This window comes from Halyomorpha halys, unplaced genomic scaffold (genome assembly GCF_000696795.3).
Source record: "Halyomorpha halys isolate HHAL.00 unplaced genomic scaffold, Hhal_1.1 Scaffold1027.1, whole genome shotgun sequence".
Classification (NCBI taxonomy): Eukaryota; Metazoa; Arthropoda; class Insecta; order Hemiptera; family Pentatomidae; genus Halyomorpha; species Halyomorpha halys.
Genome location: NW_027106925.1, coordinates 25862 through 39872, shown reverse-complemented (window position 1 = coordinate 39872; position 14011 = coordinate 25862). Strand labels below are relative to the sequence as shown.

The 14011-nt window shown below is 32.8% G+C and overlaps 1 protein-coding gene across 1 annotated transcript in view; it reads left to right on the top strand.

Moving 5' to 3' along the window:
- The window catches only part of LOC136795260 (43 kDa receptor-associated protein of the synapse homolog), a gene marked incomplete at both ends in the record, with an annotated part of 80961 nt that extends 68305 nt beyond the window's left edge, over positions 1–12656 (top strand). The window contains 2 exons of the mRNA XM_067045221.1: positions 11343–11461; positions 12575–12656. Coding sequence (XP_066901322.1) covers positions 11343–11461; positions 12575–12656 — 201 coding nt within the window. The remainder of the gene's footprint in view (positions 1–11342; positions 11462–12574) is intronic.
- Between the last annotated feature and the right edge of the window lie 1355 nt (positions 12657–14011).

The following is a 14011-nucleotide window of genomic DNA, read 5'->3' as shown; positions in this document are numbered from 1 at the left end:
CTTCTAGATTTAGCAAAACTATTTTAATATTTTTTCTAGTCCACAATGTGCTACAGAGAAGCTGTAGAAGTTAGAGCGCTGAACTTATGAGATAAAACGCTGATTTGATGTACATTCAGTTGATGATCTGTAACCATAACAACAGTCTTGGTTTTAACCTCGAGTTAGATATATTCTTTTACTTTCCTCACATTCAAAAAGTTGTTAGTTATACCCCCTCCCCCTCCCAAAAAAACATACTCTTTCTAAGCTCCAATTTTCACGTGTTTTATTTAGTTTCCAGGGATCACCTTTGTGTACTGAGCTTGGCATCTTTATACAATGGATTCTGAGAAAAACTTTAATCGAAAATGGTAAAATGAAAAAGCTCACTAAAACTGAACTTTTTTATTTAATTACAGCTCCTGTAGACAGTGAAAATAGGTATAAAAGAACAGCATTCAGTGAAAATAAAAAGATGAGATATAGGCTCATGCGAAAAGTGTAGTCTTTTATTATTTTCAACGAAAAGAAAAACTAGTTTCGAAGACAACCATTCTTAATTTCAGTTAAATTGTGTTCGAATTTCTGAATTTCAAAGCTAAAATTATATTTCCATGACTTTAATATTCGAATATAAGTAAGTGATTTTGTTCTTTGATAAATCAAGCAATTTTAATGATACACCTAATTTTTTCTACAGTGATGGTAATGATTTCGATTATAAAACTAAATCCAACTGTGTCAAAATTATTCCCTTTATAAAACAGGTTTTATTTACCACATTGATTCCATTCGCTAAAACCTCCATCTACAACTAAGTTCATGCTTTAAGTACCCCAATGTGCAAAGATGCCTGGAAGCATCATTTAGTTTTTCTAAAATTTTCCAGGAAATAGCATTTCCAAAATTGTTTACTTAATTTTCTCACAATTTTGAGACTTAATTTTATCATCCAGAATTTTTTTGTACAACATTCAAAAAATCATGCATCAAAGGGTTAACAAAACGAAATGTGAAGCCATAAAGGTATTAAAATGGTTCGAAAGGGTTCGAATAGTAAAAATCATATAAACTGTTTCAGTGAGTCCATTCTGTTCTCACTTTTTATTCCTGTTCGTGTGTAGCCATCAATTAGGCTATTTATTTAAATATTCATAAATATAATTAAGGATATTATATAATTTATAAAACCACAAGATACTACATAATAACGAACGGAGGCACATCAAAGTCTTTGATTCCCTGAAGACTACCGTCAACACGCTGTTCAAGACTCCCGATACCAGCAACAGGTCCAATTTGTCGACAACAGTGTGGTAAATGTTTATTAATCTTTAGTGAAAGTATGTTTCCAGCTGGGAGTTGTCGAGACAAGCAGGGGTGGTCTTGCTACTGGGTACGGTGGGCTCTAATAAAAAATATGGACACCAAAGGATTTATGTAGCACTAATAAACAAGAATCCCTCGATAGAAATTTTAAGATAATTTTTGGTAGAATAGAGATGTCGAGACCTCCTGGAAAGAATCCGGAGCAGGCTCGAAAAGTAAGTAATTCAGTTCTTTCGAACTTCTAATACTTTAATAACAAATCTTCGGACGGAGGAGGCCTAGTTGGAAATTTTGTCTTCAAAATAAGAATCAAAGATATAGCTCCGTAATCTTATGGTAAAGCCGAGTTAATCTGACTAAAATGCAGAAGAGAGAGATACGGTGACACTTCTAAAAAGATCTAGGAATTGGACACTTCTGGAGAGGCCTTAATCCCAAGTTGATCCAACAGAGACCTAAGACATCCCGCTTATAAGACTTGTAACAGATGAAGTAGGTCACCTGAAATTTTTCCATTCACTAGCATTACATTTAAACTATTTTTTTTAATAAACCACAGGAAATATACCAACCATAAAATCGAATAACTTTTAAGTGTATTTAATTAAAATTGTCTAAATCACAATAGCACAAAAGTTCTTCTAACTAACATATGCGGGCAGACAATGGCAGGAATAACATACATTGAACACATGAAGACATTGCCTTTTTAGCCAAAGTGATATAACTCTACTAAACAATGTATTGCAATATGAAAACTTTCACTAAAACTGTATATGTCGATTGTTTTTAAAGTAAAATGACCAAAAACATTTTGATCGAAATGAATTGTATAATTGCTAGAAGTTTCATTTCTATGCCTATGGTTTTACATTTTCAATATTATTTATAGCATTAAATCAAATATTATAAAGAGTGAAGTTACTCTAATTTTGCTTTAAAAGGCTCACATGCTGGTTGGATGAAGGATAATGATTCGGCAATACCTCATTATTAAGTAAATTCAGTGAAATATAGAATGAGGACGAAGACACCTACTAAAAAATACTAGAACGGAGACATTAGAAACCGTCTTGCCATCTCTTCTTTTAACTATCTTTCAATAATCCCTTTATATTTTTAATAAATATTAGTAGAATATTTGGATATATATAATGAAAGGAAGGAAAAAATATTGTGATCCTTAAAAGTTACAAATCCTTGGAACAGAACGATAAGACAAGCCAAAATCCTTGCTCGTGCCCCCAGGGGCGGTTTGATTGGTGGACCATTCTCTTTTGTCCTGCCCCTTTGTCCTGAGGCAATCTCCGTGCACCTAAGCACTACAAGTAGAACTTCGCTAAGAAAAGTTTCTTTGAGTTACCTAGTACTTTCATCTGACAACTCGACAATGTTTTAAGATAAGCCTAATCTGTTCATTGAATAATAAGTTCTTATTATCAATATTATAAGCAGATCTGTCCTACAGATAACAAGAATGTTAATGTGAATTTTCTTTGGCATAATGTTAATTTCTAGAACCTTTTAAAATGTTTTTTTTCTTATTATCATTTGTATCATACTGGAAACATGACTGGTTCTGCTTTATGTACCTGAAGGCCTCAATAAAATTATTTGGAACTTAACATAAGTTTTGATAAAAGAAAAAAAAATATATTTGTATATATATCACTAATAAAAGGACGGTAGGTGAAAGTAGCTTCACTATCGCAAAAGCTACTGACTTTTATTAAGGTAGTAAGGTGTGGTTTTTGAGATATATTTTCTCAAAAATCAATAATTTTATCCGAAACAAACATTTTGTGAATTTATTTTTCAAACATAAAAAATACTACTAAGTATACCTAAGAAGATAAACGTTATGAACTACTTTTAGATTAATGTATTATGATATACTATGATAATCAGACCACTTCGGATACACGGAATTGCGCTCTGTGGCTCTACCAAATTATCAAATCCCTTCTGTATCCAATCCTTACAATCCAAAATCCTCCGTAAAATCCTTGATTTTCCTTCGTAGGTCACAAATAAACTCATCCACAAAGACCTCAACATCCCTTTCGTTGCAGATTTCGCCCAAAACAGATATGCGTCTTTTCATTACAAACTCCTTACCCACCCTAACCCATTAGTTCTTAATCTCTCATCCTTAACAATCCCCGATAATCTTCCGAGGCGTCAGCAAAGAAGATGGCCACGGGACCTTCGAATTTAAATTAATGTTCGTAGATGGTACTTGTAATAATATGGTCACATCAATGGTTGTAATGGTGGTCCATTAGGTGGTTCCTACCCAAGATTATCAAGTGTTTGAAACATTTCACAGATTTACTTACAGTATTTTTTTTTGTACAGACGTAAATTACAATAAATAAATAATGACGATTAATGTACATTCTAATTTGAATGCTAATAGACATCTATAAACCAGTTAATAGGTGATATTAACTTCTCTACCTCTGCGCGTAATGCTATCATCCTACTGCGGCTATACTAACATGACGGAAACTATCTTGCAGGTCACACCATGACATTACCATGGTTCAATTAACCTCAAAATGTTTTTATTGTTTAAAAAGATTAAAAGTTTACAAAACTTTATACAAAGTGCAATTTTTATTGAAAGCAGTTTAATAATTTTTAAGATTGCCCACAGGCATATACATTTATTAATATATTATGGTTTATTTATACATTTTCAAAGATACTAAACATAAATACAAAATCTAGTTAACGATCGAGTGCTTAAGTATTTATTCCAACATTTTCGCCACATACGAAATAGGTTCAAACAAACTGAACTCACATATGAGTTGAATTACATCTAATTTTAATTGCAAATATTTAGCATCAAGAAGTAATTGTGACTGTATCTTACAATTACTTCAGTGTAATTAATTTTAGATGTGTTAGGGCCATTTAATGGTAATCTTAGTGTAATTATAGTGTAACTGAAGCATCTAATTGAAGATATACTTAAATTACTCACGTAGTGGTTTCTGCCCAACATTGTTCTCCGTCAATATTGAACAATAATAATAAGGAGATGGACACCTAAAAAAAAAAGAGAAATAAAAATTTGAATTTTATATTGAATATAAAATGTAGAAAAGGGCTTTTATCAAGGATATTCGTTCATTTCCTTTAAAACATGACTTTCAAAGGCCAAACTTTAATAAACCTAACGCTGGTGTCACAGCGAGAGAATTTTAATATTTCCCCAAACCCATTTGACAAAGAGAATATCAATAAGTTTCTCAACACAATTTTTTTTTTTATATCATATTAATTTTTAGTTCTTTTTAAAAAAATTCATCTGTCTATTACCAATAACGAGTAATATTTCTAGAAATTTTACCTGTCAGCACCACGATATAATTTTTTTTTCATAAGACAAATGTCAAGTCAATGTTTTTTTTTTTAATTTAATACTCCCTGATCGATATTCCTGAGAGCTCCTTGCTCAGAAAATATCTTTATTCCACATATATATTTTTTTAAATATTAAAAAATAATTTCTAGTAATATTGAAATAAAATTAAAAATACCTAACTAATTTCTATCTAACCTTTCATCGCCCAATAATCGGTAATTGGTACTCCAATTACACGGTGAGCATCTCCTCCTACCTCTGGCTTTTTAATATTAATTAATTTTTTTTTCTTTTATTTTGATATTTTCAATAAAAAACATTTGTAATTGACAACAAATACTTCATTTAAACCCTGTTACTAGGGCCGTCCGTAGCTCAGATGGTTGGGCCTAGGTCTATCGTCCTAAGATGAGCGGGCGGCGCTGGTTCGAATCCGGCCTGGGGGCGTTGATTTTTTCTTTAAGTGGTGGTCCCACAAAATGAAAAACTTGACCCCCACCATGGTTAGAATAGGTTGGTCACCTGTAGACAACTAGGCAGACATCACCATTGTGGATTGCCCAAAAGAAAAACCTTTAGTTTTTCAATGAGGATAAGACATATCATACATATTAAGGACTATTGTCACGGTGAGTTTTTTTTTTTTTTATTGATATTTACAACTGTATAAAAAATATAACAAGTAAATTTGAACATAATGATAATAATATGATACAGCATGTAGAGAAACTACCCAGTAGTAGAACTCTCAAAACATATTCCAATATAAGGCCATCTTCTTTTCAGGCGCCTCGGAGGATTGCCAGAAATGAAAAAGGAAGCAAGGTTAGAAACTAGTGGGTTTGGGTGTTTAAAATGGAAGGAATGATATCGGGTTCGGGCTAGATCGGTTACATAAGGAACATTTAGGTCTTTATGGATGATTTTATTAGTAACAAAATAAGGAGCATTGAGAATTTTACGAAGAATTTTGGAATGTAAGGATTGGATACGAGAGGAATTCGAAGGTTTAGTGGAGCCCCAAAGGTCAACTCAGTATGTCCAGATGGGTCTTATTATTGTCACGTTGATCAGTCTTTTGTAATGAGTTGGAAGTTTAGACCGTTTGTCTAGTAAGTGCTGTAATAGTCGGAATCTGCGTGCAGTTTCCTGTCTTTTCAGTCTTATGTGAGGATTAGTCGTTTGTCAAGGTGTAGTCCAATATAACGAATCTGTTCTACAGGGGTAAGAGACACATTATTAAAGTATACTATAGGGCAGTCGGTAGTTTTAAGACGAAGAGTAAATGTGATTTGATGGTATTTGTTGGGATTTATTTTTATCCTCCAATTTCGACACCATTCTTCGAGGGTTGTGATATGGGACTAGAGAGTTTGGGGTGCAATCAAAGTGTTATTACTAACTGTGAGCACACATGTGTCATTGGTGAGTTAAACAAAATCGTTTTCGAGAAAAATCGATTCAATAAAGTGAACCTTCCAATCAGTATATTTTATATTTATTTATATATTTTTTAAAGTTGATGTCACATCTCAGGCATATACCCAAATTAAGTATTCAGTTTCGTACACTTTTTAAGCAAGGCAGTTCGGCACAAGACCGATAGGATTCCGGACCTCAAAACTCATATTTCCTTCAAAAACTCAAATTTGAAATTATCACGATCGCAATACATTCGATTAGTATATATTAAATCTATAAAATTTTGATAGTAATAAGGAGAACCGAAAATATGAATAAATATTTTTAAAAAGTCCGTCCGCCTTACTCCGAATGGACCAAATACTCAGGTCACATCGGGCTATGAACCTCGATAAGCATTATTAATATTCGCTTTTTTTAAATGATCAAGAGCTCAACCTAAAAGGGGCATCACACCTTTACTGTTTGCAGATTGTTTACCGCTCTGATAGCGTTAATATCATCCACAAGAAGCCTTAGTTGGATTTAATTACTGATCCATATCTGTAGGTTTATGAATTTCCATAATGACAACCTTATTTCTCCACTATAGTCGAAAGATAAATACACTTTTCTCTCCAGAACTACACCTAGGAAATTCAATTATTGCCTATGTAATAAATTACTACAAAGTTCTAAAGCCTTATATTTGATCAAAATTAATTTGGGTTCTGAACGTTCAGCTGCTACAGAGAAATTAAATATACTACGGTTTTTATGAGTTATATCATAGAGTTTGGATAAGTCGATTATTACGAAAACGTTGCTGTGACATCCTAGGTATATTGTATGAATGTTGTATATTATATGAATGTTGTATATTGTATGTAATATTGCATATTGTATGCAATTTCAGTTTCAACCGACTTATCGTCTGTTATGACTTTGTTATCTGTCAATTTTTTTTAAAAATTGATATCTAAGATTAAAATGAGGGGGTGGGGGTGACGGTAGCAGTGTGGTACCTTGCCTGTCTGCCAACCCATAGATAGCGAGTTCGAGTCCCCGGCCCTAACTGGTATTTTTTCAAGCTTATAACTATTTGTATAGTTATTTGTATAGTAATTGTGTGAGTATTGTTACTCACACACAATCCCCCACCCGTTAGCCTATGGGCGGCACTCACAAAAATAGGCGTGGGAGTGACGGACCCACCCCAAGAAAACCACGTTATAAAACGCGCGATGTATTTCCTTAGTACATCGCACGAGGTCTTGGACCTTCACTATCTGTCGCGCCAATAAAAAAAAGAAAAAGATTAAAGATGACCGATTAATTAAAATTATTCATTTTCGGATAAAACCGTTATCTGTATTCCACCGATTGAATAATTGATAATTTTGCCCGAAATCCACGTTTTTTTTTATTAGTTTTTAATCATTTCTTTTTTTTTTAATTTTCCTAATGGATAATGAATAATCTCAATAATTTTGTTAAGATTTTTCTCAAAATAATTAAGTAGTTTTCTGTCAAAAGTTAATACATCTACTTCTTATAAGTAAAGGATTTTTAATATTCTACACAACCAAAAAGTATATGTATATTTAATTAAAAAAATTAATCTTTTCTTCTTGAAATGCTCCTATAATAGTTTTCAAATAATTAGATTCTAAAAGCAGATATATTGATTTTTGATAGAAAAAACCTCAGTAATTTCTTAAAATGAGGAAATATTGTCCTCTGATAATTTGAAACTTTATTCATCAAACTAATCCAGATTTCAATAAATTTCCGAATAGATTTAACAAAGGCGACCCAATCAAAACCAGCAGTTCAATACCTACAAACAATCGAGCCAATCTGACAGCCTGTCTCATCTAGCGCTTCCTTTACTTTGTCCGAAGCAAGAGAGGGAGGCTGTAAATTAAGGCGAAAACCAAATAACGAAGAGGTTTTCAGATTTGCTTTGTAAGTCCCAGAGGATTGTCTTCGTTATAAGTCCCACGATCCAGAAATTACTTCCCTGAGGCCGTCTTCCTTAACCAACAACGACTACCCAGAGACTTCTCCTTATTTACGATGCCTGATTTAAATATTCTCCTTATCTCTTAAGATTTCGGCTTAGTAACTTAGTTTTTTCAAGAACTTCCATCATGTCTTGAATCTTAAATTTGAATAAACTACACAGATCTAAATTAAAATTTGGGATTGTCCTAGGGTTAACATTTCTTTATTATTTTTTTTTTTTGCCATTGAAAAAACATCCCATTCGTTGCAGATTTGACCCAAAACAGATATGCGTCTTTTCATTCCAAACTCCTTAACCATCCTAACCCATTAATTCTTAATCTTTCATCCTTAACAATCTCTGATAATCCTCCGAGGCGTCTGAAAAGAAGATGGCCACGGGACCTTCTAATTTAAATTAATGTTTGAAGTACCACCAATGGGTGGTTCCTTCCCAAGATTTTCAAGTGTATATGAAACATACTACATATTTACCTATTGTATTATTTTGTACAGTTGTAAATTACATTAAATAAATAACTAAAAAAAAAAAGCCATTGAAAAAAAAAATTAAGTTAAAAGTTGATGATAAAGTATAATCATGTTCTATTAGAGATAAGATACATCCATTTCACTTAAAACTTTATTAGTAATACTAACTTTCATCCTCGGTTCCATTATCTACACATCAGCCGATGACACATGTGTGCTCAATGTTAATAATAACCCTTTGATTGTATCCCAAACTCACCAATCCCACATCACAGCCCTCAAAGAATGGATTAAAATAAATCCCATCAAATCACCTTTACCCTGCGTCGTAAACCTATTGACTGTCCTACAGTATACTTCAATAATGTTGCCCTTACCTCTATAGAACAGATCCGCTACCACAAATAAAATAATCCACAAAGACCTTAATGTTCCATTTGTAACCGATCTAGCCCGAACCAGAAATCAATCCTTCCATTATGAGCTTCCTAACCATCCGAACCCATTAGTTTCTATCCTTGCTTCCTTTTCTTCATTCCGGATAATCCTAGGAGGCGTCTGAAAAGACCTTACATTGTAAAAATGTTTTTAGAGTGCTACCAATGGGTAGTTTCTCTACATGCTTGTACCATACCATTATGATATTATTACAAATATAAATATCTGAAAGAAAAATCATCAGACGTTTATATGGTGGTTTTCTCATTGGAGGAGAGTGGAAAAGGAGGAAAAACCAGGAGTTGAACACTATGTTTAAGGAGCCTGATATAATTCAAGTGATGAAAATTGCAAGACTGAGATGGGCCGAACACGTTGTTAGGATGGGCAGTGAGGATCCACCAAGACAATTACTGATGGAGCCACTCCATGGTAACAGAAGAGGAAGACCAAAGCTGCGATAGGCTGGTAGTGTTGCTGCTGATGCAACAACTATGCTGGAGCTTCGGAGTTGGATGGCGGCTGCAAGGCACCAAGACAATTTGCGGAAACTGCTGGAGGAGGCCAGGATTCGACACCAGGGCCCTGTTTCATAATAAAGTACAAACTAATAATATTAGTCTTGTAGATTGATCTTAATTCAATTACACAGACTTGCACAATAGTAACAATTCCTGTAATATCACTAATAGTTATCCCTATCATGAAAAAATAAGTATTAGTATTATTACCACACTATTTTCTACACTTGTACTATCAACTAATACTATTAGCTTTCATTATGAAACAGGGTCCAGATTGTAAAGACACAATAGTAATAGTAGTTAATATCTGCATGCTCTAACACTAAATGCTTAAGCCACCGAAAAATAAACCAGAGGCGCACAACCATCTAAGAGGTCTCATATGGACTTTAATTTAAAAAATATACTTTCCAGAATTTTTTCTTACCTTGTCCAAAAAAAAAAAATCAATAATAAAAGTTTAATTCTGTGATTCATTGCTAGTTGAAAGGAATCAATTCGTTGATTGAACGATCATTGGCCCAATTTCATCAGTCCATTGCTTTTTGTTTACCGCTGTTTATATGAAGAGGTCAATAATTTTTTTTTTCCTTTAAGCGACAAAAAAAACTTCATCTTTGGTCATCACGTTGAGTATACATCTACTGAGTCTCAGAGATCCTGATAGGTCACAGAGGGTTCAGAGAACAGTTGCAGAACTTTAGAACATAAAACCAAAGTTTCAACGTGCGATGTCCATGAAACAGCAGAACATCGTGGATTGCACCGCAATCGAAGGATATCGAGCCAGTTTGTCTAGAAAGATTGTTTTTGTTGTCAACCAATTGTTTTTAAAACACTCATACAACTTGAACTAAGTAATGTAACCTATCTTAACGTAAGAACGGCCCTCAATATACAATTCAGCAATTCTCACAACGGCCATCAGCAGCGCTCGTCATTGGTCTAACAAGAAGGAGTATAATGGAGGGATAAGCGGCATAAGGTGGGCCTTATATGCCCTCCAAAGGCGTGGCATTATAATAGAAGAATAAAAACCAATCACTGACTGCCTTCTGTTTCATTTTAGTTTACAATGACCATTTCTTTTGTGGGCGTGGTCTTTATGCCTTCATTTTTTCTTAGAAGGAAATTAGAGTTATGGCATCTCCTGATCTTTGGTACTTTTTTAACCTACCAAATATAATAAAATATTTTTCCACTATTTTAAGCTTAAATGGTTTCAAAACCATCACGGGGTATAACTTCTAAGTGGCTTCAGCTGTTTCTTAAAAATAAAAAAACTGTTACATACCTACAAATAAGCAGGTTATGAGACACTAAACACAATACTGTATTTCTCAACCATACATATAAAGAGTCAAGATAACAAAAAATGTCCCCAATATCGTCTGAAGGTATACCTCAAAGATTTGGGAGAATGCCATAGAGCTAAGACTTGAAAGAAATGCCGACAAAACCTTCACTCTTCCTCCCCCTTCCCACCCCCAAGAACATATGAGTGGAGGAATGGTATGAGAGGAATTTTTAACAACGATTTCTCTTTCGTTGCCCCTTCGACTTCATGCTTCCGAAAATACTTTTTGAATGCCATCTCCAAGTCTTTTATCAAAATTCTGTCTATAAAATGTAAGCCTAAAAAAAAAAAATCCCTCGGCCGATTTTAAAAATATAACATATAAAAATGCCAGACACACATATCTGTTTTTTATAGTGAAGCATATAGTTATATATTTGAAAAATTTATTATTTTTAAATCGCAAGACATTATAAGAATATTTTATTGTTGTTAGGTCTACGTGGGACTGTCGGAACTGTTTGGAAGGCTGCAAGACGCGGATAAGAGCGCTCGCTACGCTTCCAAAGCCTACGACCTATCTAGGAACCTCCAGATGGGAGATCTCAACTCAAGGTAATGTCATCACAAGACACCGAATATTTGCACAGTAAAATAATCATGCAGAAAAAAAACAAAATAAGTAAATTGATGATGAGGTGTATATAGTTTACCGTAGATTACTGGCCAGGCATAAATAAATATTTTTTTGTTTATTTATGTTGTTCCTTTGCTGACCGCACCTCCGACCATCTTCTCCAATAAGTAAATTTATGAATTAAACACTCAAATACTGCTATAATTAACTTTATTGTGTCATTTATAATATAAATATGTAACTTACTTAACCTTTTTTGGAGCAAAATTAACTAGAGGCTAGGTACTTACAACATTAATTCAAAAATACACAAAAAATTAAACTACCTTGATTAAAATTGCTCAAGTTTTGTCTATAATTGAAGGACAAAGTGGAACTTGAGTGTATTAATGATTTTTTATTCATATCATGAAGGCAGGGAAACTCAATTTTAAAGTTCTTAAAACTGCCATAATTTAGAGATTTAGGAAGATCGACTTATTTCAGTTCAAAATATTAAATTTTAGATATATGTATATATAGTTGACCGTAAAAATTGATATATAAGAAGATGGTATTAAATTATAGCATTAAATTCCATTGTATTAGACATTTCTCAATTTCACTATTATTCAAAACTTTAATAGTTTTTAATAAGCGAATTTTAATAAATTTTATTTTGTCGATTTAATGAACACAGGAACAAAATATAACTTTACCGAAATTTTTAAAGATATGTTTGATTTTCTGTATTTTTATAATATCAGTAGAAATCTAATCGCAACTCTTCTGATCCCGAGAACTCCGACAATCATTTTTTTTTTTTATAAATATATTTTAAGCTTTTAAAAATTAATAATCAAGAAAGCTCCTGACCAGTTATTTTCCAGTCTCATAGAATTTCCTTAAACGTTATTAACCATCTCAACTAAAAACATTATATCCAATAAAATGAACCCACTGTGTTCCCGATCCTAAAGGCTATCCTAAGGTATGGAATAGAACAGGCCACGAAACTTTTTTCATATCATTAAATTGCAAATAATTACGAATATAAACTGTTGTATTTTATTTTTAAGTAACTATTATTGTTATTATTATTATTATTACAGGTACCATAGAGCTGCGTTACTTCAAATGGCTGCAGCTCTGAGAAAACAAGGGGAGTTAGGAGATGCCCATGACTACTGTAGCGTAAGTACAATATAATTATAGTCAAGGGTACAAATGAACCTATGATTCATTCTTAACAATTTTATTTAGTCTTCTATTTTATTTATTATATATTTTTATAAACTCAGGTAGTAAATAACATACATAAATAATTTATGTTTGATAATGAGTCGATTATCAATTTCAGTAGACCCCACGACTTCTCTCACCTAATTTGTCCCAAACATGGAGACAATTTTGGAATAAGGTTGACACAGTCCAGTAAAAACCTACCCTACTTTATTTACTCGAAATTTTACCGATATTTCGAAAATGTGACGTTCGATTAAGCCCAAAGTTTTTAGAAAATATGGGGATTAGTATTGACATGGCCTTTCATAATTAACAAGCTAAACAGCGGCACAGTTCAGACTTTTAAAAAAGCCAAGTACAACAACAAGCTCACATCCAGCCTGGGGCGTTGACTTTTTTCATTGAGTGGTGGTTTCACAAAATGAAAAACTTTGACCCCCAACCATGGTTAGGCATTATAGGACTCCAATGAGAGTCTTGGCCGGAAGAAAAAAAAAAAAAAAAAGCTCACATTTTATTTTTTTAATCAACGAAAATACCCTTTATTCAGAAAATTTAATTATTCCAAAAACAAAAAGCTTATAAGACTTCATTTAAACGACTTAAGGAGAAAAAAAGGCAGTTATTTGCCCCCAATTTTTGATTACTCTGATGAAAACTATGTATAATTACTAGTCTAAATCGATGAGTCTGCGAAGTATAGGTAGGGGGAATAAAAAATGGTGGCTGTTTCAAAACGTTAAAAAAAAATATTTTTTTCACTCGGAGCTCTATTCTTTTAAACTACCAACACCACAAAATCTAATTAAACACCATTTGAACTAGAGAATTTTTTTTTAAATATGAGCACTTACAGGGCTGGTTACGTTTAATAGTTCCCAGGATACAGCTTTTTTAAAAGCTACCTTTCACACAAAATTTACAAAATAAAATCAGTAGTTAGTGAATTAATTGAGGAAAATCTATATCTCAGGAACCCATAAGGCGTACAGATGTCTATTAGCACTCAAATAAAAGCTAGTTTAAAGTACTATAAAGTAGTGTATAATCTTTATTTTCTTAGGGGTAATAGTTTTAATGATCTTTGACCAAATAAATTATCAAAATGTTAACTTCTAGTTGTTCCGATGAAATTTTGATTTTTGAAAAATATATCTCGGAAACCATAAGATGTACGTACATCTACCATAATTTAAAATAAAGAAAATTGAACTTACTATAGAGTAGCTTATGACACGTATCTTCGTATAGGTAGTAGTTTTTATGATATGCGCATATGTATTAATTTTGCACAAGAAAGTTTG